Genomic DNA, 23,002 nt, shown 5'->3' on the forward strand with positions numbered 1-23,002 from the left:
TTATTTTTGGGACAGAGAGAGACAGAGCATGAACGGGGGAGGGACAGAGAGAGAGGGAGACACAGAATCGGAAACAGGCTCCAGGCTCCGAGCCATCAGCCCAGAGCCCGATGCGGGGCTCGAACTCACGGACCGTGAGATCGTGACCTGGCTGAAGTCGGACGCTTAACCGACTGCGCCACCCAGGTGCCCCTAATGGGGAGAATTTTTAATCACATACTTGGCTTTATAGTATGTTGGCTGTTTTCATTCCATTTTCTCCTTGTTCTCTACAGTTGAAGCAGTGAAAATTACTGCTATTGAATTCTGTACACTTTTTAGTATGCCTCTGGGAAAATCATCCTTGGTCTTCATGGAGAGACACCCCAGAGTCATTGTCCGTCCCCGTCCCTCTCCACTAGTCTCCCACTGGCTGCTAAGTGTTATCCATTTGGCCTCTCAGATCAGCCCCTGCTCATTATTTCCTGCTACTTCTGTGTTAATTTGGGGCCTTACCTACTCTAGTATAGTAATAGTTGAGCTAACCACATTACCTCCTGTCAATGTGTCCTTTTCCACATTTGCCTGAATTCTTAAAGCACAGGTAGTATCACATTGCCCTATTGTACAGCAACCCCTTCCTGATACAATCTGACAGCATCTCTTGAAACTAATGCAAAACCCAAGTCCAAAACAGAATGCTGAAGTTTCTTTGCAAGTCTGTTGTTCAGAACTTGGAGTACGTTTATTTTCCCTGTAGAAACAATAAATGGTAGATTGGTGTGCAGGTTAGCTGTAACTTTCAATTAAACCATCCATGGTAATTGAGGCCTACCAGGATAGTTACCAGTATCTCCATAGAAATAGCAGAGCCCAACTGGTCTGTCAAGATGGCATACAGATATGTATGGAGGGTACTGGAAGGGATCATTCCCCTTCCTGTCCTCCATTGATATAGAGATTTAATAAAGGAGGAAAGAACGAATATTTATGAAGCGCTTATTATAAATCAACCTCTGTGTTGTGCACTTTATATAGTTTGAGATGTAATTGACATAAGATTGCATAAATATAAGTTGTACAATGTGTTGATTTGATACATTTATATATTGCAATATGATTACCACCATAGCATTAGCTAATACCTCTATTATGTCACATAATCATTTCTTTTTTGTGGTAGAACCTTTAAGATCTAGTCTCTTAGCCACTTTGAAGTATATAATACATATTGTTGACTGTAATCACTATTGTTCTGCATTAGATCTCCAGAACTTACTCATCTTCTAACTGCAAGTTTGACCAACATCTGTCCAATTACCACCCCCGCCCCCCCACCAAGCCCCTGATAACCACCATTCTATTCTGTTTCTGTGAATGCGACTTTTTTAGACTGTGATATGTTGCAGTATTTGTCTTTCTCTGACTTATCTCACTTAGCATAATGCCCTCAAGATCCATTTATGTCACAAATAGCAAGATTCCTTCTTTCTCATGGTTAAATAATATTCCATTGTACATACCACATTATCTTTATCCATTCATCTGTTGATTGACACTTGTTTCCATATCTTGGCTATTGTGAATAATGCTGCAATAAATAGAGAAGTGCAGATATCTTTTTGACACTCTGTTTTCATTTCTTTATACCCAGAAGTGGGATTGCTGGATTATATGGTAGTTCTACTGAAAATTTTCTGAGGAACCTCCATACTGTTTTCCATGGTGGCCGAACCAATTTGCATTCCTAGCAACAATGGACAGGATTCCCTTTTCTCCACATCTTTGCCAACAGTTGTTATCTCTTATCTTCTTGATGATAGCCATTCTAACAGGTGTAAAGTGATATCTCATGGTGGTTTTGATTTGCATTTCCCTAATGATTGGCGATGAGCATCTTTTCATTTGGACACCTTCTTTGGAAAAATGTTTTTAGTTCCCCTGCCCTTTTGAAAATCTGTGGTTGTGTGTTTGTTTGTTTTTGTTTTGTTATGGAGTTACGAGTTCTTTATATATTTCAGATATTAATTCCTTATCCAGTATATGATTTGTAAATATTTTCTCCCATTCTGTAGGCTGACTTTTTATTTTGTTGATTGTTTCTTTTGTTGTGCAGAAGCTTTTTAGTTTGATGTAGTCCCATTTGTCAATTTTTGCTTTTGGTGCTTGTACTTTTGGTGTCATATTCAAAAAATTGTTGCCAAGACAACAATTGGAACTTGTTCCTCTCTTTTTTCTTCTAGGAGTTTTATGCCTTATGTTTAAGTTTCAGGCCTTGTGTTTAAGTTTTTAATCCATTTTGAATTGTTTTTTGTGTATGGTGTAAGACAGGGATTCAGTTTCATTCTTTTGTGTGTGACTGTCCAGTTTTCCCAATTCCACTTATTGAAAAGACTCCTTTTGTGTTGTATATTCTTGGCTTCTTTGCTGTGAACTAATTGACCATATATATGCATGGGTTTATTTCTGGGCTGTCTGTTCTTTTCCATTGGTCTGTGTGTCCATTTTTAAGCCAGTACCATACTATACCTTTGTACCATACTGTAGCTTTATAGTATAGCTTGAAATCAGGAGTGTAATGCTTTTGGCTTTTCCTTTCTCAGGTTTGCTTTGGCTATTTAGAGTCTTTTATTGTTCCATACAAATTTTAGGATTGTTTTTTATATTTCTGTGAAAACTGCCATTGGGATTTTGATGGGGATTGCATTGAATCAGAAAAGAAGTAGTAAAATTGATGATAAAATTATGATACGATTTTATAGATAGAAAATCCTAAAGATGACCATGAAAACTCTTGGAATTAATCAATGCATTCAATAAAGTCACAAGATATAAAATCAATATACAGTAACTAGCTGTGTTTCTTTTCTTTTTTTTTTTTAATTTTTTTTAACGTTTATTTATTTTTGAGACAGAGAGAGAGAGAGAGAGAGCATGAACAGGGGAGGGCCAGAGAGAGGGAGACACAGAATCTGAAACAGGCTCCAGGCTCTGAGCTGTCAGCACAGAGCCCGATGTGGGGCTTGAACTCACGGACCGCAGGATCATGACCTGAGCCGAAGTCGGACGCTTAACTGACTGAGCCACCCAGGTGCCCCCTAGCTGTGTTTCTATACACTAACAACAAAATATCTGAGAAAGAAAGAAAAAATCCCATTCACAATAGCATTAAAACCAATAAAATACTTAGGAATAACTTTAACCAAGGAAATGGGAGATGTGTATAATGAAAACTATAAGACTGATGAAAGAAGTTAAAGGAGACACAAACAAATGGAAAGATATCCTGTGTTTAAAGATTGGAAGAATTAATATTGCTAAAATGTCCATACTACTCAAAGCTATCTATAGATTCAATGCAATCTGTATATATTTTATCTTAATTCATTTGAACAACAGCCTCTGTGAGATAGATGACTATTATACTCCTTTAACAGATGCTTAGCAAGTTAATAATGTAAGTAAGGTCACAAGAGGAATGCTTACCTGACATAAGAGAATATTGTTATTAAGCACTACCTTCAAACGTTAGTAATTTATAGGCTCCTTTTAATTGGCTAAAAATTGGAGCCTTTCACCATTGACACACATTATTACAATTTTACTTAAATATGAACAAATAAAATTAGATATAAATTCCTTACACTTGGATTTCTCTTTTAACTGTAAACTGAAACAAACTTAAAAGTACAAAAAAAAAAGCCTGTAAAACATAATGAAATGCAAATTAACGTTACTTTAATAAAGTGACGATGTTTTGCCAAAACTGAATTGCTGCTCACAACATGAGTATGGAGCTGTCTGCCACCCCCAAAGGTGTCTTGGCAGCTTTCATTACCATTGACTCTCTTTTTCTGCCACATTTCTTTCTCAGATGTTGAAAATCCAGGATCAATACAATGTGCGGTGACTGCACCATTATTTCATTTTGGTCTTTACTTAGTGGGACTGTATCATTTACATGTTAAGTGAGCCTCCTACTTTTCTCATTATTCCTTACAATTAAAATTGTGTGCTTGATGCCAGTTCAGACTAGAAAAACAAATGTATCTGTACATTAGTAATCATGTTGCAAATCATGTTGCTATGCTTTGTTTTAAGTGGCCATTACAATGATCCAGCATATGTTCATATCAATTTATTTTAGATGTAAACTTTGTTTTCAGTTCAATATTAAAGTTATTTTGGAAAACTCATGTATAGACCCTTGAAAAAGATCCTGGATCCCAGTTTGAAAGATACTCTTTTAATGTATTTTTAAGCCATTATTTATTTGTAACCATCATAAAAATAATTCTTATTTATTTATTAGAACAGGTCCTCCAAATACTTTTACCAGGAAAAACTGTTACACTAGTTTGTTATGGTGTCCCTTTGAAAGCAATGAATTTATATTTCTTTAAAGTATTGTATAACTCAGACTTTAATTTAGAAGTGCTTTTTCTCTTTAAAAGTCTAAATTATAAATGTTTTACAGAATGTATTGTTTACTCTTTTCTGTAGCTGGGGTAGGGAAAATTTAGTTTGATTGGAAAATTAATACTTCATAGCAAATGTACAAGTCCCACAAGACAGTAAAGCCTCCAGAAATGGTGAAGTGTGGTAACAAATGACATTATTGCTTCCTCTGATGATGTTGCTATAAACATTCTAGTGGGATTTCTCTCAGAATAATGGACTGTTTTGTTATTTCTCTTTCCTTCCCAACTTCCTTTTCCTCCTTTCTCTTCTTTTTCTTACCTTTGAATTTTGCAGTCCTCATTTCCCCTCTTTCTTATTCCTTTGTTTTGTTTTAAAGATTTTTTTTTTTTTTAAGTAATGTCTACACCCAACATGGGGCTCAAACTTAAAACCCTGAGATCAAAAGTTACATGCTTCACCTACTGAGCCAGCCAAGCGCCCCTTTTATTCTTTTGTTTTATACCAGAGATCACCTATCTTTTCACATTTCAGTTAGCCTACAGTCCAGCTTTCTTCACTTGACAGTTGGCTCTGCAGTTGCAGGCAGTGGAGAGGAAGAACACGGCAAGGCAGCTTCTAGCAGCATCTCACCCTTCATTCTCAATAAGCTACGAAAGAGGCCCTCCTAATAGGGGTGGCTCCTGAAAGATTATGCTTAATTTGCCTCCAAATATTCACTCTGAAGCACATAAAGCACAACTTTGGGGGCAGCCATAGCTAATTATATATGCTTGTTGGTTTCTTTCTAGCTTGCTTCCACAGCTTTGCTGTGAGCACATGGACCCTGCCCACCTCAGAGCTGAGCTAGGAAGGTGTGGGTGTGCCTCCTTCTGACGCTTCTTTGTTCAAGTTAGAATTCCGCTGTGGTGGGCGCCTTTCAGGTATCACCATGCTGTGGCTAAATCAGCCTCCAGATGCTAGGGATAGCTGAACGTTACCATCTGTGCATACATGCATTCATTCATCCCTTCATCCATCCTGTCTCTGTCATTTACTAACTGTGTGACCTTGAGCAGGTCTCAGTTTCTTCATTAGTAAAATGAAGCTAATAATTATGTACATCGTAGGGTTTTTATGAGAATAAGAGCTTTCATGTGTAAAAAAATGCTTCAAGTGGTGCCTGGCACTTAGTAGTAAATGCTAGATAGCTAAAATTATTATTACTCAGCAAGCGTTTATTTAGTATCCAGTATCTTCCAAGCAATCCAAGAGATATAGACATGAAAAAGACACAGCCTTGCCAGGGCACCTGGGTGGCTCAGTCGGTTAAGCATCTGACTTTTGATCTCAGCTGAGGTCATGATCTCATGGTTCTTGAGATCGAGCCCCACATTGGGCTCTGTACTCACTAAGTGGAGCCTGCCTGGGATTCTCTCACTCTCTCGCTGTCTCTCTGCCCCTCCCCAGCTGGTTCTGTCTGTCTGTCTGTCTGTCTCTCTCTCTCTCTCTCTCTCAAAGTAAATAAATAAACTTAAAAAAAAAATAAAAAGACATAGCCTTGCCTTCTAGGGACTTCTGTAACTACCATACAACATGGTATTATAATAAAGGTTTTTAGGAAGTCAGGTAAAGCTTCATCACACAGGTAAAATTTGAACTGGGTCTTAAAGGATAAATAGTTTTGCCTAATGAAACAGCGCTAGATGAAATACGTTCCAAGCAGAGGGAACAGCTTGTGAACGGAATAAAACTGCAAGAGACTGTGGAGTCCTTGGCTGTTATTAGATAACATTTTAACCTCCTCTCTGATGTATACCTTCTTAAGTAGGGATCTGAGGTGGGTTCAGTGTACGTTTTGGAACTTATAATCTTATGACTAGTTATTACCAAGTTTATAATAGTAATTATTATTATTATTAAACTGGTTCATCAAAGAGTTTGAACTTAAAAACTGAGTTGGGAGCTAAGCGGTGCCGCTTTACAGTCGTGTGTTTGCTGACGCATGGCTCTTATCCGGAGATGGCTACCATGTGACAGGAACAGTAAATGGCTAGAGAAAAACTTGTGGTTAGAGCAGTTGGAAGTGCATGGGCTTCCTCCTTTCAACAGAGCTCTAGTTACGTTTTCCAAATTAAGCAGGTTTTACTTTGCTTTCTTCTTTAAACAGGAGACCCTTGTATCTTAAGATCTTGCCTACTGTTGTGATAGCAAAGACGTGTGATTTTTTTCTTCCACGAAGGGGTGGGGAGGAGGTCAGATGTCAAATAAGGAAGGTTGCTTTCACTCATGGAATTTCCATTCATGTTCCAAATTAAAGCCGTGTTTTATCTCCTACAAAGTCTTTTCCTGCAGCTTTGCTTTTCTCTTCCTTTCCCCACCCTTTTAGTCATCTACTGAAGGGTTTGGCAGCTGGCTGAGGTATCGGGTCAGCGTTTTTCACTGTGGCAGAAGGAAAGGTTGGGAACAGTGACGTGGGGATACTTGTCACATTTTCCTTTCCTTTTTTTATATAAGTAACCCACATGCGCCATTACAAAAGCCTAATGAGAACCCTGACTTGTAAATTTTACCCCAGTATCCTGGAGATGGACAAATGTGTAGGATGACATATAGGCAGTAGTTCCTCACTGAAAGTGTCCTTAAAAGCCCATGTACAGCACTGAGGATTCTTGACTCTGTCTCTATGGCAATGTGACAGATTTTATGAAGAGAAACAATGGCCTCCGGGAGTCATAGGATTGGGGAAGGAGCTTAGCAGTCCATTCCCCATCCTCCTTTATTATGAACAGATTCTCCTTGGGTGCCTTTAGGAAACACTCTATATATGGTGTTTAATATACCACCTACACAGTCTCCCCTCTTCACTGACTTGGAAATTGCATCCAGCTTGAGGAGCTCCAGCCCTTTCTGTGGGCCTGTTTATTCCAAGATTGAAATCCAGTGTGGATTTAGTTGTTTTGTATCAAATCTGCTTGAAACCGTTGGACTCGAAGCAAACTAATTATTGTCATTGTCCATATAGCAGTAGAGAGAGTAAAAAACAGTAATAGGTTCTTAAAAGCTGTCACAACTTGAAGTGAAATAGGCTACTCTTCAACAGTTTCATCTGTAGCCTGAAGGGCTTTGGCCTTAAAAACCGTCACATATGAAATCAGATCTTAGATCATGGAATCCTAGCTGGCGTCTGGGGGCAGCTTCAGCCATTCAACTCTCTCATCAACCATTCATCTGTGGGGTTTGCTTTGAGATTGTAAGGAATGTGGAAGCAAATGAGTTTTCTTATCAAACACTCCATTTGGGTACTCTGTATCAGACCTGTCTTGGCAAATAAATAGAAGACACCAGGGTAGACTGTCATATTTTCTTAAGTGCCTCAGGAGACACATATTTTATTTCTCAAGCAGAACTTTGGTGACTAGAATTTCCTGATTTGGGGGTGTCAGTGTTGAGCAGGCAAAACTGCTAGTTACTGAGTGCCAATGAAGTTATTTCACAAAGGCAGTAGAGCCCAAGGATTGCTCCTTGGACAGCGCTACATCTGATCGGGTACAGCTTTTCTTTCTAAGAGCCTGTTACAAGTTGAAATAGTTTTGACAGTGTCTTTAAGTGCACATCTTTGTCTCCAAACATAATTAGTGTTGAAAACTGAAGCCCTTGTAGTTAAGGCTTAGTGGCTTAGCCAGCAGCTCCATCTGGTGCTTGCTAAAGGTGTTTGCTTGATTCATCTCAGTTTTACAGCAGTGTGAATACAGATGTACACAGAATTTGTAAAAGAATGTCAGCTCCAAGGTTTCAGTTTTATTGATGGCTTTCTGTTGCACACAGCACTGACATAGCTAATTGTGTTCCTGGTGAATCTCATTTGTCCTGTTGATAATGTGATAGCTGCTAATCAACTCAGCAGCCCTTTCTTGACTGAATTAACTTACTAACACTCAACATGGGGAATTATTTTTACTATTTATCTGCCAGGCTTGGAAAAAGAAAATATACTGTACTACTTAAAAGAGAAAATTGAATCTCTCTCTTATCAGTGGTGGATTTAACTTGGTTAACAAGATATTAGGCCAGGATGCCTTATTCTTTTATATTTAATGCCACATGGTGCTGAGTAGACAGGGAATGCCTTTTTTTTTTTTTAAGTGTATTTATTTATTTTGAGAGAGAAAGGGAGAATGTGAGCTTGAGCAGGGGAGAGGGAGAGAGAGAATCCCAGGCAGGCTCTGTGTTGTCAGCACTTGCCAGATGTGGGACTCAAACCCAGGAACCGAACTGAACCGTGAGATCACGACCTGATCTGAAATCAAGAGTCGAATGCTTAACCGACTGAGCCACCCAAGTGCCCCAACAGGGAATATCTTTTTAAAAAAATTCTTGGTGATTGACACGGACTGCCCTAAACTACTGATAGAAGTTACTTCCAAGTAATAGGATTACACATGATTTCTATTTTCTTTTATGCTTTTCTGATTTTTCACAGTGAACATCTATATAACAAAAGAAAAAAATTCAGGTAACAATAGAAAAAATTATTTGAAAACAAAACATATTGTAAGTTGCTGTAGCCTTGAATAATCTCAGTTCTTTCTCAAGTCTTTTCTCATTCACAGCATGGCCCTTCAGGGGGGCTTCAGCCTTCCTCATCCATAAAACAGAAGGATCAAACCGGGGCCTGCTCAGTTTTAACATTCTTAGGTTTGGGATTATCTACCTTTTTCCTGTCTCTTTAGCGTCTCCCATTCTCCTGTGTCTTTCTCTAGTATTAATACTCAACATGATGTAGTTTTTGCCATCTTAAACTAAGGAAATCCTTTCTGGACAGCACCTCCTCCCCATATATGCCTGGCTCTTTCTTTCTTCTACTTCCCACATAAACTCTTCCAAAAGTTGTCTACAATTACTCACTCTACCTTCTCACTCTTCAGCTGACCACAGTCTGCTTTCCATCCCCACTGCTGCATCAAAATAGTTACAGTTGAAGTCACCAATGAGCTCATGTTACCAAGTCCAATGGGCAATTTAGGTCCTCAGTCCCCCCATTACCCCTCCGCAGCATTTGAAATAGTTGTCTTCTCCCCCTTCATGAAATCTCCTCATCTGGCTCTGTGTCACACAGTTATGACTGTTATTTTTTAGGTTTTGGTTTTTTGTTTTTTGGGTTTTTTTGCTAAATGAATAAAATGTTTATTTTTCTTTTTTTTTTTTCCTTTTCCTGAAATTTATTGTCAAATTGGTTTCCATACAACACCCAGTGCTCATCCCAACAGGTGCCCTCCTCAATGCCCATCACCCACTTTCCCCTCCCTCCCACCCCCCATCAACCCTCAGTTTATTCATTTTTGAGTTTTCTTAAGAGTTATTCTCTTCTCCCTGGTTCACCCACCAAGACCACCTCCCCAGCTCACTCTTCTTTTCTTTTTAGCCTGGATATTTCTGTAGTTATTCCCAAACCCACAAGAACAGCAGAATTCCCTTCTGTGTTCCAGACTTCTAAATTCACCTGTTTTCTCTATTATATGGTAACAAAATATGGACTAATAATCTTATTGCCAAAAAGTTGCATCATCTCCTCTAGTGTTGTCTATCTCAGTAAATGGCCCCACAAATCATTTAAGTACATAAACCCAAATCTCAACATCTATTACTCTCTCCAGAATCTAGTCATTCGTGAATCTACATTTCTCTGCCTTCCATGATGCCACATCCTAATTCAGATCTTCATCATATCTTATTTTGCCAACAGCAGCCCTTCGAACAGTCTCCTGGCTTTCTCTCCTGTCTTCCACCAGCTTATTGTCCATATAGCAGCCAGAGCTGTTTTTTATTTTTAAGTCAGATGTATTAAGGTTTGATTTATATAATCTTTTTTTAGTGTACAGTTCTATAAATTTTGACAAATGCATGGAGTCCTATAACCACCACCACACATTTGGATTATTCCAGTTTTTGCCTATAAACCTTTGTGTACAGGCTATAATGCAAACATAACTTTTCATTTCTCTTGGGTGAGTACCTATTGGTGAGACTGCTGGGTCCCATGGAAAGCTTGTGCTCAACTTTTATGAGAAACTGCCAAACTGTTTTCCAAAGTGGCTGTGCCATCTGCATTCCCACCAGCACCATATGAATTTCACTTGCACCACATTCTCCCTCAGTATTTGGTTTTGTTTTCATTTTAACCTTTCTAATAGATGCATAGTGGCAGCTCACTGCAGTTTTAATGTGCATTTCTGTATGACTAAGGATATTTAGCACCTTTCACATGTTAATATGCAATCCATGTACTTTTGGTGAAGTGACTGCTCAAACCTTTTGCCGACTTTTTATCAGATATTTTCTTTTTATTAAATATTGAAAGTTCTTCATATATTCTGGATACAAAGTCCTTTGTCAGATATGTACTTGGCAAAAAACTTCTCATCTGTGGCTTATCTTTCATTCTCTTATCAGTATCTTTGTCAGAGCAAACATTTTTAAAATTTGATAAAATCCAAATTGTCTGTTTTTTTTTTTTTTTAATGAATCATGCTTTTCATATTGTATCTGGGAACTCAGCCTACTTCAAGGTCACAAAGATTTTCTTCTGTTTTTTTCCTATTAAAACCTCTATAGCTTTACACTTTAGTATATGTACTGCTGTAGCGAGCACTATAGCTTTACACTTTATGCTTAGATCTGGGGTAATTTTCATATACAGTATGTGAGGTATGAATCAAGGTTTACTTTGTTGCCTATGGATATCCAATTATTCTAGCACATTTGTTGAAAAGAATATTCACTGATAGAGGCATGTATCAGTTGCCTATATTTGTAGGGTTCTGTTTCTGGACTCCTTTCTGTGCCTATTTTGATCTATGTCAGGGGTCAGCACAGTTTTTCTGTAAAGAACTAGATAGTAAGTATTTTAGGTTCTATAGGCCCAAAGGCAAAATTGGAGATATTATGTAAGTACTTGTATAACAAGAGAAAAAATTTTTCCGTGAATTTTTAAAACAAATTTCAAAATACGGTAATTGAGTACAATTTTCTGAAACACAGCTCTACTAATACAAACAGTGGAATTCTTTTTTGGGATAGGGATAACATTTTGCTTAATTAGGATGCAAAGTTAGTGTTTCCTCTTATCAAACTTGATTATAAATGTTTATTGATGCATATCTGTAGTGAAATTTGACATTTTTATCTTGGAAAAATGTCTTTTTACATGGGTGATACACATAGCTGTAGAAATGCTGCCATTTGTGGAGTGCTTGAAAAGCACGGCAAAAGGGCACCTGGGCGGCTCAGTCGGTTGAACATCTGACTTCGGCTCAGGTCATGATCTCGTGGTCTGTGGGTTTGAGCCCCGCGTCGGGCTCTGTGCTGACAGCTCAGAGCCTGGAGCCTGCTTCAGATTCTGTGTCTCCCTCTCTCTCTGCCCCTCCCCCGCTCATGCTCTGTGTCTCTCTCTCTCTCTGTCAAAAATAAACATTAAAAAAAAAATTTTTTTAAAGAAAAGCACTGCAAAGTGATGAGAGCGCCCCATGCAGTCTGTCCCAAGCTCCTCAACTCCCCACTGTAGCATAAAGCCGCCAGGAACAGTATGCAAACAAATGAGCCTGGCTATCTTCCCATAAAGCTTTATTTATGGGCACTCTATTGGGAATTTCATGTAATTTTCACTTGTCACAAAATACTATTCTTTTGGATTTTTTAATCATTTGAAAAATTTTAAAGCATCCTTAGTTTAGGACATACAAAAACAGGCAGCAGGCTAGATTTGTTTGCCCCACTTTCCCCATTTATGTTTCTATCTTTTGCCAGTACCCCATTGTCAGGATTACTGTAGCTTTATGCTAAGTCTTAAAATCAGGTAATATGAGTCCTCCAACTTCGTTCTTTTTCAAAATTGCTTTGGCTATTCTAGTTCCTTTGCCTTTCTGTATAAATTTTAGAATTAGTTTGTTGATTTCTCCTAAAAAATCCTGCTTGGATTTTTTTAGAATTATGTTGAATCTACAGAGCAGTTTGGGAGAAATTAACGTCTTCATAATACTGAGAGAACTTGGTATCTCTCTCCACTTACTTAGGTCCACTTTGATACCTTTTTATCAGCATTTTGTAGTTTTCTACATAGAGATTTTAGATTTTGTACATATTTTGTTAGATCTGTAGCTACGTATCGTATTTCTTGTATTTTCCTCAGAGCTGGCTTTTTTAAATGCAAATTGGATCATGTTGTTTCCCCTATTTAAAACCTTTCAGTGTCTTCCCACTCCTCTTAAGATAAACTCTGTAATCTTTAAAAGCCTAAAGGGCCGTGCACGATCTGGCCCGTGCTTTCCTTTTCAGCCTAATTTTATGCCATTCTTTTCCTTGCTCAAAATGTTCCAATCTCAGACTAGCAGGAAATGCTTTTATCAACTAAGGGATAGCTTTTTGAATATCCTAAGGACTAAATAAATGTTTTCAAACAAACACTTGAAAAATATACTCTTACCATATTGAAATGAGCCATTTGATAATCTCCAGCAAAGAATGAACTTAGGTTTCAGCCAGGCTGTTGGGCTCTCTGTATGGAATACTTTGATCTTTAAGTCTGTACTTCTTTCACTGAGGCAGAATGCTTTATGAGTATTGTTCACAAGGGACTTAGCTCTGTGTGTGTGTGTGTGTGTGTGTGTGCGTGCGTGCATGCGTGTGTGTGCACACATACACGTGTGCACACACACATGCAAGCTAAAGAAAATATTCTTTTCTTTACACGCATGCTGAGACTCGACAGAAAGGCTGCATTTCTAATGAAACGAAAGATCTTTTTTGCTGTCATTATACATGAGTAAACTCTCTAGCCATTAAAATAGTCTTACACATACATGCCTACTGCCAACTTTATTATAATATCCAAATTAGAAATATAACACTGTAGTGATATTCTGTGGGAAAGTCTGCAGCTCTGTGCCTAAGACAAAAGGGAGAGTCACAAGATTAGTTTTTTTTTTTAAATAAACTTTAAACCCAGCACATTTAGTCAAACCGTATTTATTTAGCTCCTTGTGCTAGACATGTAGAGATGAACAAGATAGAGCCCAGACCTTAAAAAGCTCAAAAACTAGTGAGTAAACAGACAATTTAAAATGAAAGTGCAGGGCACCTACCTGGGTGGCTCAATCAGTTAGGTGACCAACTCTTGATTTTGCCTCAAATCATGATTCATGATTCATGAGATTGAGCCCCACTTTGGGCTCTGTGCAGACAGCAGACAGCACGGAGCCTGCTTGGGATTCTCTCTACCCGGCTTGCACACACATATGCACACTCTCTCTTTCTCAAAATAAATACATAAACTTTTTTTTTTTTTAATGAAAGTGCTTGTTCATGGAGGTATGTCTAAGTGGCTTTGATAGTATCAAGGAGAAATGAGTAGCCCAGTGGGATTTACAACATTAATAAGACTAGCTGATGTTTAAGACATAAGGCTAGAAGGGAGGCAAAGACCAAATCATGAAAACCTAAGGGGCTTGTGTTCCTTCCTAGAACTCAGAGGTTCCAACACCTCAGTGCACTTAAAACTTGTTAAAACAAACAAACAAACACGGAGAACTTGTTTTAAAAAATCAAATTTGTGGACTCTTCCCTCAGAGATTGACTACGTAGGTGTGTAGTGCTTCCCCAAGTGGTTCTTACTTAGCTGGCAACCCCTAGTCTGCACACTGACATTTGAGAGTCAGTGGGTAGGTAAGACTGAGCACAGAATAGTTAAGCTAGGTAGTAAGTTGATCCTCTTAGCTTTTCAGAAAGGTAAATCTGATGGTAGTATCTCATTAAATACGAATTCTGATCCAGTAGGTCTGGGGTTATACCTGAAATACTGCATTTCTAACAAGTTCCCAAATAAGGCTGATACTCCTTATGTGGGGACCACATTTTGAGTAGCAAATGTAGAGAGGTTGGATTGGAGTGGGGTGAGACTGCAAGCATGAAGATCAGTTAACAGCTTATTGCAGGAATCTAGGCAAAAGATGGTGAATATCTGAACCGCTAGCAGGGTCTGGTAATGACAAGAAAGAGTTCCAGTGAAATGTAATAGATAGAATTGGCAAGACTAATTTAAGGAGTTAGAAGTGAAGGAAGAGGTGTCAAGAATTGAGTTTAGTTATCTAAGTAGATGATGGGGACATTAACTGAAATAGGGTAAAGACAGAGAAAGGAGGTGGCCTGGAGAGTAGAGGAGGGCTGATTAGAGTAGAAATGTTTCTTGCAGTTGAGAAAAGGGGTAGCCGGAGGCTTCGTTTGAATGCACTCAGATTGAGGAGTCTATGAGGTAGCCAAATTAAAAGGGCAGGTGGAGGAGGAAACTACAGTGGACTAAGAAGTATCACACAGGTTGTAGATAATAAAAAGAGCAGTTTGAAACGCATTTCCAGAAGGGGAAGTTCACAGTAGCGTTGCCACATAGATATCAAGTGAAAGATTATATATAGTTCAATGAGAGTATACAAAAATTATGGCTGAAAGACGAACTTTCCAAAATGCTAACTGGCTTAAGGAGTTCAGAAAGCACCCAAATTAATTAATCTTTCAATCTGTTCACTTAAAGAAAAGTTTAGGAGTGGAGCCAATTTTTTTAAGTCATTCATCATGATAAGCCTCGTTGTGCCTTTTCCATTTAGATTTTCTTTTTTTTTTTTTCCCTCCCACAGATTGATCATACTTACAAGAGCTGCTATGATACATAGGGGAGGTGAAAACTGATGGATGAAAGTTTTGCTATGCACTGAAAGGAAAGCATTGTCTGTGAAGGTCTTTTCTTAAAAATGTCTGCTTGTAACACCTTTACTGAACACGTGTGGAAACCTGGTGAATGCAAGAACTGCTTTAAGCCTAAAAGCTTACACCAGCTCCCCCCAGACCCTGAGAAGGCACCCGCCACCCATGGCAATGTGAAAACTAATGCCAATCACAGTAATAACCACCGCATGAGGAACACTGGGAATTTCCGTCCTCCTGTGGCTAAAAAACCCACTATAGCTGTGAAACCCACTATGATGGTGGCAGATGGGCAGAGTGTATGTGGTGAACTTAGTATCCAAGAACACTGTGAGAACAAACCTGTCATCATAGGGTGGAACCGAAACAGGACGGCCTTGAATCAGAAACCACTTAATAATAATAATGAAGATGATATTGAAGGATTTAGCCACGTTCCTAAGCCCTATGGCAATAATGATAGTGCAAAGAAGATACCAAATAACAATAATGGTCTAACTGATGTGTTAAAAGAGATAGCAGGCTTGGATACCACCCCTCAGATGAGAGGAAATGAAACAAACTCCAGAGAAACATTCTTAGGAAGAATAAATGATTGCTATAAAAGATCATTGGAAAGAAAGCTTCCACCAAGTTGCATGATGGGCGGTATAAAGGATACTCAGGGCAAGCATGTTATTCTGAGTGGGAGCACAGAAGTGATCAGTAATGAAGGGGGCCGGTTCTGTTACCCAGAGTTTTCTAGTGGCGAGGAGAGTGAGGAAGATGTACTTTTCAGTAACATGGAGGAGGAGCATGAGAGCTGGGATGAGAGCGACGAAGAGCTGCTGGCCATGGAGATTCGCATGAGAGGGCAGCCCCGCTTTGCTAACTTCAGGGCAAATACTCTGTCTCCTGTTCGATTCTTTGTGGACAAAAAATGGAATACTGTCCCCCTGCGAAATAAGTCTCTGCAGAGAATCTGTGCTGTAGACTATGATGACAGTTATGATGAAATCCTAAATGGTTATGAAGAGAATTCTGTGGTCTCCTGTGGACCAGGAAGCATGCAGAGCATGGTGTCATCTGACTCTACATCACCAGACTCTTCTTTAACAGAAGAGTCACGTTCTGAGACAGCCAGTGGTTTATCCCAGAAGATCTGTAATGGAGGAGTATCTCCTGGTAACCCGGGAAGTTCTAAGGACATGAAGGAAAGTGAGCCCAATTATGAAAGTCTCTCTGGTAATAATCAGGAAAAGGACTCCTCACAAGCACCTAAAAGCTCAGTAAAAGTCCCAGAAACACACAAAGCAGTCCTTGCTCTCCGATTAGAAGAGAAGGACGGCAAGATTGCTGTACAGACTGAGAAGCAAGAAAGTAAAGCCTCTACCGATATTGCTGGGCAAGCAGTAACCATTAACCTTGTCCCCGTAGAAGAGCAAGCAAAGCCCTACCGAGTTGTGAGTCTGGAACAGCCACTGTGCAAGCCATATACTATCGTGGACGTGTCGGCAGCCATGGCCACTGAGCACCTCGAGGGCCCTATTAGCAGCCCCAAGACAAAAATCTCCTCTTCTACTCCAAACTCTCCGATGACATCACCTGCATCGACGTCAGGACAAATAAGTGCCCACTTCCAAAAATCCAGTGCAATACGATACCAGGAAGTATGGACTTCCAGTACCAGTCCACGACAAAAGATACCCAAGGTGGAATTAATTGGTGGTGGAACTGGACCAAATGTCCCTCCAAGGAAAAACTGTCACAAGTCAGCACCTACTTCACCGACAACTACAAACATTTCCTCTAAAACCATCCCTGTTAAGTCACCCAATTTGTCTGAAATAAAATTTAATAGTTATAACAATGCTGGCATGCCACCTTTTCCAATCATCATTCACGACGAGCCAACCTATGCTCGGAGTTCTAAAAATGCCATCAAAGTTCCCATTGTAATCAACCCAAATGCATATGACAATCTAGCCATTTATAAAAGTTTTCTTGGAACAAGTGGAGAACTCTCAGTGAAGGGAAAAACCACAAGTGTAATAAGCCATACTTATGAAGAAATAGAAACTGAAAAACTGTCCGATAACACCACTAGCAAACCTACTGAGTGCCCCCAAGCCAAAGGGCTTTCAAGCAGCACAGAGCGTAAAAGGGGCTCAGTGGCTCAAAAGGTTCAGGAGTTTAACAGCTGTCTGAACAGAGGTCAGTCTTCACCACAGAAAAGTTATAGTTCTGGCCACAGCTCCCCAACAAAGATCCAGAGAACCACTCAAGAACCTGTGGCCCAAATAGAAGGCACTCAGGAGTCTCAGACGGTCAGCAGCAGCAGCAGCACCAGCACCAGAGAGAAAGCAAGCACAGTGCTTTCTCAGATTGTGGCTTCTATCCAACCACCACAGTCTCCTCCAGAAATGCCCCAGTCTGGCCCTAAAGCATGCAGTGTGGAAGAGCTCTATGCAGTCCCTCCAGATGCTGACGCTGCTAAGAGTACACCAGTCCGACCCAAGTCTCTCTTTACGTCTCAGCCCAGTGGGGAGGCTGAAGCCCCTCAGACCACAGAAAGTCCCACTGCCAGAGTACGGAAAGATCCACTCGCAAAGCCAGTCACTGCCCCTCTCTCCAAGTTAGTGGCTAACTCCCAGGGTGAGCCACCCCCTCCCTTCCCCCCACCTCGTTCTACTTCCTCCCCTTACCATGCGGGCAACCTTTTGCAGAGGCATTTCACCAACTGGACCAAGCCAACCAGTCCTACCAGGTCAACGGAAGCTGAATCAGTTTTGCACTCTGAAGGCAGCAGGCGGACAGCTGATGCAAAACCTAAACGCTGGATATCATTTAAAAGCTTCTTCCGCCGCCGGAAAACAGACGAGGAGGATGACAAAGAGAAAGACCGAGAGAAAGGGAAACTGGTGGGCCTGGATGGCACAGTCATCCACATGCTGCCGCCTCCTCCAGTTCAGCGCCATCACTGGTTCACAGAGGCAAAAGGACAGTCCAGTGAGAAGCCAGCCATTGTCTTTATGTACAGGTGTGATCCTGCCCAAAGCCAGCTCGGTGTGGATCAGAAGGCCAGAGCAGACCAGTCAGCACTTGTAGAAAAAGATGGGACAGAGGATGGGTTACTACAGGACTCAGAGAAGAAGAAAAGGAGTCATTCTTCTCCGTCACAGATCCCTAAAAAAATTCTCAGGTACGTAAAATAGAATGGCAGAATATGAGAATTTTTTAACACATTTTTAGATGCTAAGTTTTTTATATCTTTCAGGTTGCATAAGAGCCATTTCTGTCTGGAAGTAGCACTCAGTGGCCATCATCTATCTTTATAACTGCATTCCAAGATTAGAGTATTATTAAAGTGATCTTATTGCACTGAACAAGGTTTATGGCCCTGGATCTTTAGCTAAAGTAGCCTGCTGCGTTCTGGTGAGTGCAGAGGGGCTTGAACATAGAAAAGCAAATCCATAACACCCTAATAGCAGTAAATAATATGTTGCTTTGAAATGCTATGATAGTGTGAAGAAGAAACAGGATCAAATGAATAAATGGTGATACTCTTCTTACCCTCACTGTAGATGGAATAAAGCTCTTCAAGCGATTTGTTCTGGCTTTCACCAAGGTGTAGCTCTATATCCTTACTTTGTTTTCAGGGAAAATTTGTTTTTTTAATGCTGTCTCTTTCTGTCTTCCTTCCAAGTATTGTGGAAATTTTGGGGTGGGGGTGGAGTTGGGGGCAAGCAGTCTGTAGTTATTTAACATGTAGGTGATATAAGAGAAGATGGTTACTGAGATTGAGACCCAGTAGTAGAATCCATAATGCCAGCTGGGCAAACGGCCCACCTGCCTCAGTTCTCTAGGTATCCATTTTCTTTCCTTCTTTAATAACTCTTTCTTGATCACCTACTCTGTGTAAAGCACATTGTAAATAGTTCTCTTGAATCCATACAACAGCCCTACAAATTGGTTTATACAGATGAGGAAACTGAAAATCAGAGAAGTTAAGAATTGACCAGATTCACATAGCTCACAACTGCCAGAGTCAGAATTCAAACTTTGGTTTGGCTGACTCTAAAGCTTGCATTCTTCCCACAGTGTTGCACTGTTAATGAACACAAGAGTAAAGGAAGTTTTTATATTTTCACTTGTAATCATTCACATAAACATTTATGTTTAGGAAGCCTAAAATTGTTGTTTCTCATTCATATTGTAAGCAAAATTAATGAACTGCCAATAAAAACAAGAACCACTATCCCAAATTTGTAACAAATGGGATGATTTCTTTATATCCCCTGTACTTCTTAATTTATTTATTTTTAAACATTTCATTTATTTATTTATTTATTTATTTATTTATTTATTTATATGAATATAATTTATTGTCAAGTTGGCTTATATACAATACCCAGTGCTCATCCCAACAAGTGCCCTCCTCATGCCCATCACCCATTTTCTCCTCTCCCCCATGCCCCCCCATCCACCCTCAGTTTTTTCTCTGTATTTAAGAGTCTCTTGTGGTTTGCCTCCCTCCCTCTCTGTAGCTTTCTTCCTTCCCTTTCTTCCCCCATGATCTTCTGTTAAGTTTCTCAAGATCCACATATGATTGAAAACATGGTATCTGTCCTTCTCTGACTTATTTCACTCAGCATAATGCCTTCTAGTTCCATCCACATTGCTGCAAATGACATTAAACATTTTATTTTTAAGTAATCTCTACACCCAATATGCAGCTCGAACCCACAACCGCATGATCAAGAGTCACATGCTTTACCGACTAAGCCAGCCAGGCACCCCAGTACTTTTTACTTTTAAACAAAGATATGCCCCGAGTATTCTTTCATCTGATTCTAAGTCTGCCTCCCTGTTGACTTACAGTAAGCCTTTTCTACCAGGCCTGGCATTTTCTTTGGCAAAGACAGCAAACTCTTATGATAGGGCAGATCCTCTTACCAGCTTTTTTATTAGAAAAGTATAAATAAAAATGAAGTGAGTACTTAATGCCTTCACTTTTTCGAGCAAAATGTTAGCAAGTGTATATGTTTATCTGTATACTCTTTACAAAAATAAGCTTTTTACATAACCCCCAAATAGTTGTCAAAATGCTAGCAAGTTCCTGTTTTCCTTAAGTCCATATAATAACAAAGCAAGCAGAATAGTAGTAATATATTCCTGGAAAGAGTAGTCTTGTCATAGGTAGTTGAAAGTGGATGATAGAATATTGTACTCCAGTAGTAATAAAACACATGTATTGCAGGTTACTGTTTTATTTAGGAAAAAAGCAATTTAAGTAGCACATGGTTGGAGTTACTTATGTCAGATAGTTCTTGCAGATCGATAAATGGCTTCACTCTTCATTAAGTATGGCTGTGGTGTGTTTATCTGCCTCCTGGAAGAGAGAGCCAAGACTGATTTGGCATCTCTTCTGTGAAATGAGATTCTCTGCTTTGGCTCCGTGCCACCGTATGTGGGCTTGAGGGCAGCCCAGGCCCTGTGGCATGGCAGACCCCTTACTGTACAGCTTATATTTTCACAGATGTTTTAATGAGCTGGTCATATTTTCCAAATTTTATCAGTTCTTAGTAAGTAACATCCCTGAATCCAAATGATGCAGTTGGTGTGCCCCATTGGTTTCAAATGTAACCATGCACCACAATAACTTGAGGGCTGTTAAAACAGAGATTGCTAGGCCCCACGCCCACAGTTTCTGATGCAGTAGGTCTGGGGTGGTGTGGGTCCTGATAATTTGCACTTCTCACAAGTTCCCCGGTGGTGGTGGTGCTGCTGCTGCTGCTGCTCCTGCTGCTGCTCCTGGGGCTACACTTTGAGAGCCACTGACCTCACCGCCATCCTAAATCTAAAGATATGTGCTGCAGTCTAAGTAAAGCATGTGTGAGGTATTAAGATTTCCTTAGAGGCACCCTGGAATTTTCACATTTCATAATGGCTCAGATTGAGCAGAAAAAGAGGTTTTAAGTAGTGCTTTTTTTTTAATTGTTTGGAAAGTTTTAAAGATACATCATTTGCTTTTTCAATAATTACTTAATTGGATACACCATTGGTATTTACTTAAAGCAACTTTGAAAGGGAAAAACATTACTGTCAAATGTCAGCATTTGTGTTTCCATCCTGATGGTGGTGGTAATCATTAAATTACCATCCCGCTGTTGGAAGAAATGAAAATTCAAGTTTTTCTATAAGTAATGAAGATACCAAATCCAAACTGTAAGAAATGAAAAATACTTGACTTCAGGCCAAACCCTAAAAGATAATGGACTTTGTAGAGCCTTTTATTATGGGATTGTTACTAAATTTATTTATTTGACTGTTCAGGTGACGTAAATTGAGTATCTTCAGTATGCTGTATATGTGCCATAGGGACAAACAGGGAAAAGATGATCACACTGCTGAAATAACAGGCTTGGGTTTGACTTCACTTTAGCTATTTGTCTGGTTCTTCAGTGTACAGTGACTATAATGATACCTATCACACACAGTTAATTTGAGGATATAATAGGAAAACACATAAAAGATTTTGCACAGGGTCTGACACACATTGGGCGCTTTAAGATGTTAGTAGCCCCTCTGCCTTCGATATAATAAATGCTAAAACAATGTATGTGTGTAGCGACACAGAAGCATAAAAGACAGTGATTAGATCAGCTTAGAAGAGACTTCTCTCAGAAAGGAAATACACACCAGGTCTTAAAAGACAGATAGGATTTTTCCCACTGCTTACGAAAGACATTGTAGGCAAAAGGAACAATATATGCAGAGCCGCAGAGGAGATGATGATGGCAAGCAGAATCAAGACAGGTGGCTGGGGCGTCTGGATGGCCCAGTCGGTTAAGCATCCGACTTCAGCTCAGGTCATGATCTCATGGTTCTTGCATTCGAGCCCTGCATCAGGCTCTGTACTGACAGCCCAGAGCCTGGAGGCTGCTTCAGATTCTGTGTCTCCCTCTCTCACTGCCCCTCCCCCACTCGTGCTCTGTCTCTCTCTTTCAAAAATAAATAAACATTTAAAAAGTTAAAAAAAAAAAAAGACAGGTGGCTGGAAAAGGATGACGAAGAGACCAGTGGTTCTTCAAATGTGGTCAAAGCAAGGTCAAATAGCGATCACGCACAAGTCACCACTTTCATAAGACATTATTCTTTTCACTACGTTGACATTTGCACTGGTGGCACAAAAACAATAGTATGTAAAACTACTTACACCTTAACAGAAATCAAAGCCATCGCATAATATTGTCCAAATAGTTAAAAAAAAAAAAAAAGTTTCACTTAAACATGTCCTTGATGAAGTAGTTTTATTAAATCTCAGCCCTTGAGGCTATGTCTGTTAAATGGGAAGTATACATGAAGTGCTTCTGTTGCACACCAAAGTATGATGGCTACCTCAAGGAAGAACACTTGGGAAATAGTTTGAGTTTCAAGATTTGGGTTACAAAGCTGAACTACCCCCCCCCCACCCCATTTTCATGGACTACCTTGAAAGAACAAGTGGCTGATCCCCTGTGGCTGGCTATTCAGACTTGAGTGTTTGGCAGATATTTTCTCAAGAATGAGCATAGCCTATTACTTAAAGGAAAACAATGGACAGTATTTGTTGTCAATGATAAAATTCAGGCTTTCAAATAAAAGTAAGAATTTTTGAAAACTTGTATCTGCCACCATGACCTTGACAGCTTCCTGATACTTAGAGATTTTTCTGATGAGATTGGTGGTGGTGGTGGTATTTTTAATATCATATGATGAAATGTGCCAAAATTTGGAAGATCTGCATAACCCAGTGAACTGGCAATTTCCAAATGACCTAATGCATGATATTACAAAATTACGCATATGTTGAAACTGCAAATTAGACCAATAGATTTTTATGTAACTGAGT

The 23,002-nt window shown here is 39.5% G+C and overlaps 1 protein-coding gene across 5 annotated transcripts in view; it reads left to right on the forward strand.

The window, feature by feature from the left end:
- The window catches only part of PEAK1 (pseudopodium enriched atypical kinase 1), a 309,056-nt gene that overhangs the window by 216,534 nt on the left and 69,520 nt on the right, over positions 1–23,002 (forward strand). For all 5 annotated transcript variants that reach the window (XM_049611893.1, XM_049611892.1, XM_049611894.1 and 2 more), the window contains one exon: positions 15,063–18,310. In XM_049611893.1, coding sequence (XP_049467850.1) covers positions 15,177–18,310 — 3,134 coding nt within the window. In that variant the 5' untranslated portion in view covers positions 15,063–15,176. The remainder of the gene's footprint in view (positions 1–15,062; positions 18,311–23,002) is intronic.

This window comes from Panthera uncia (assembly GCF_023721935.1).
Source record: "Panthera uncia isolate 11264 chromosome B3 unlocalized genomic scaffold, Puncia_PCG_1.0 HiC_scaffold_1, whole genome shotgun sequence".
Taxonomy (NCBI): Eukaryota; Metazoa; Chordata; class Mammalia; order Carnivora; family Felidae; genus Panthera; species Panthera uncia.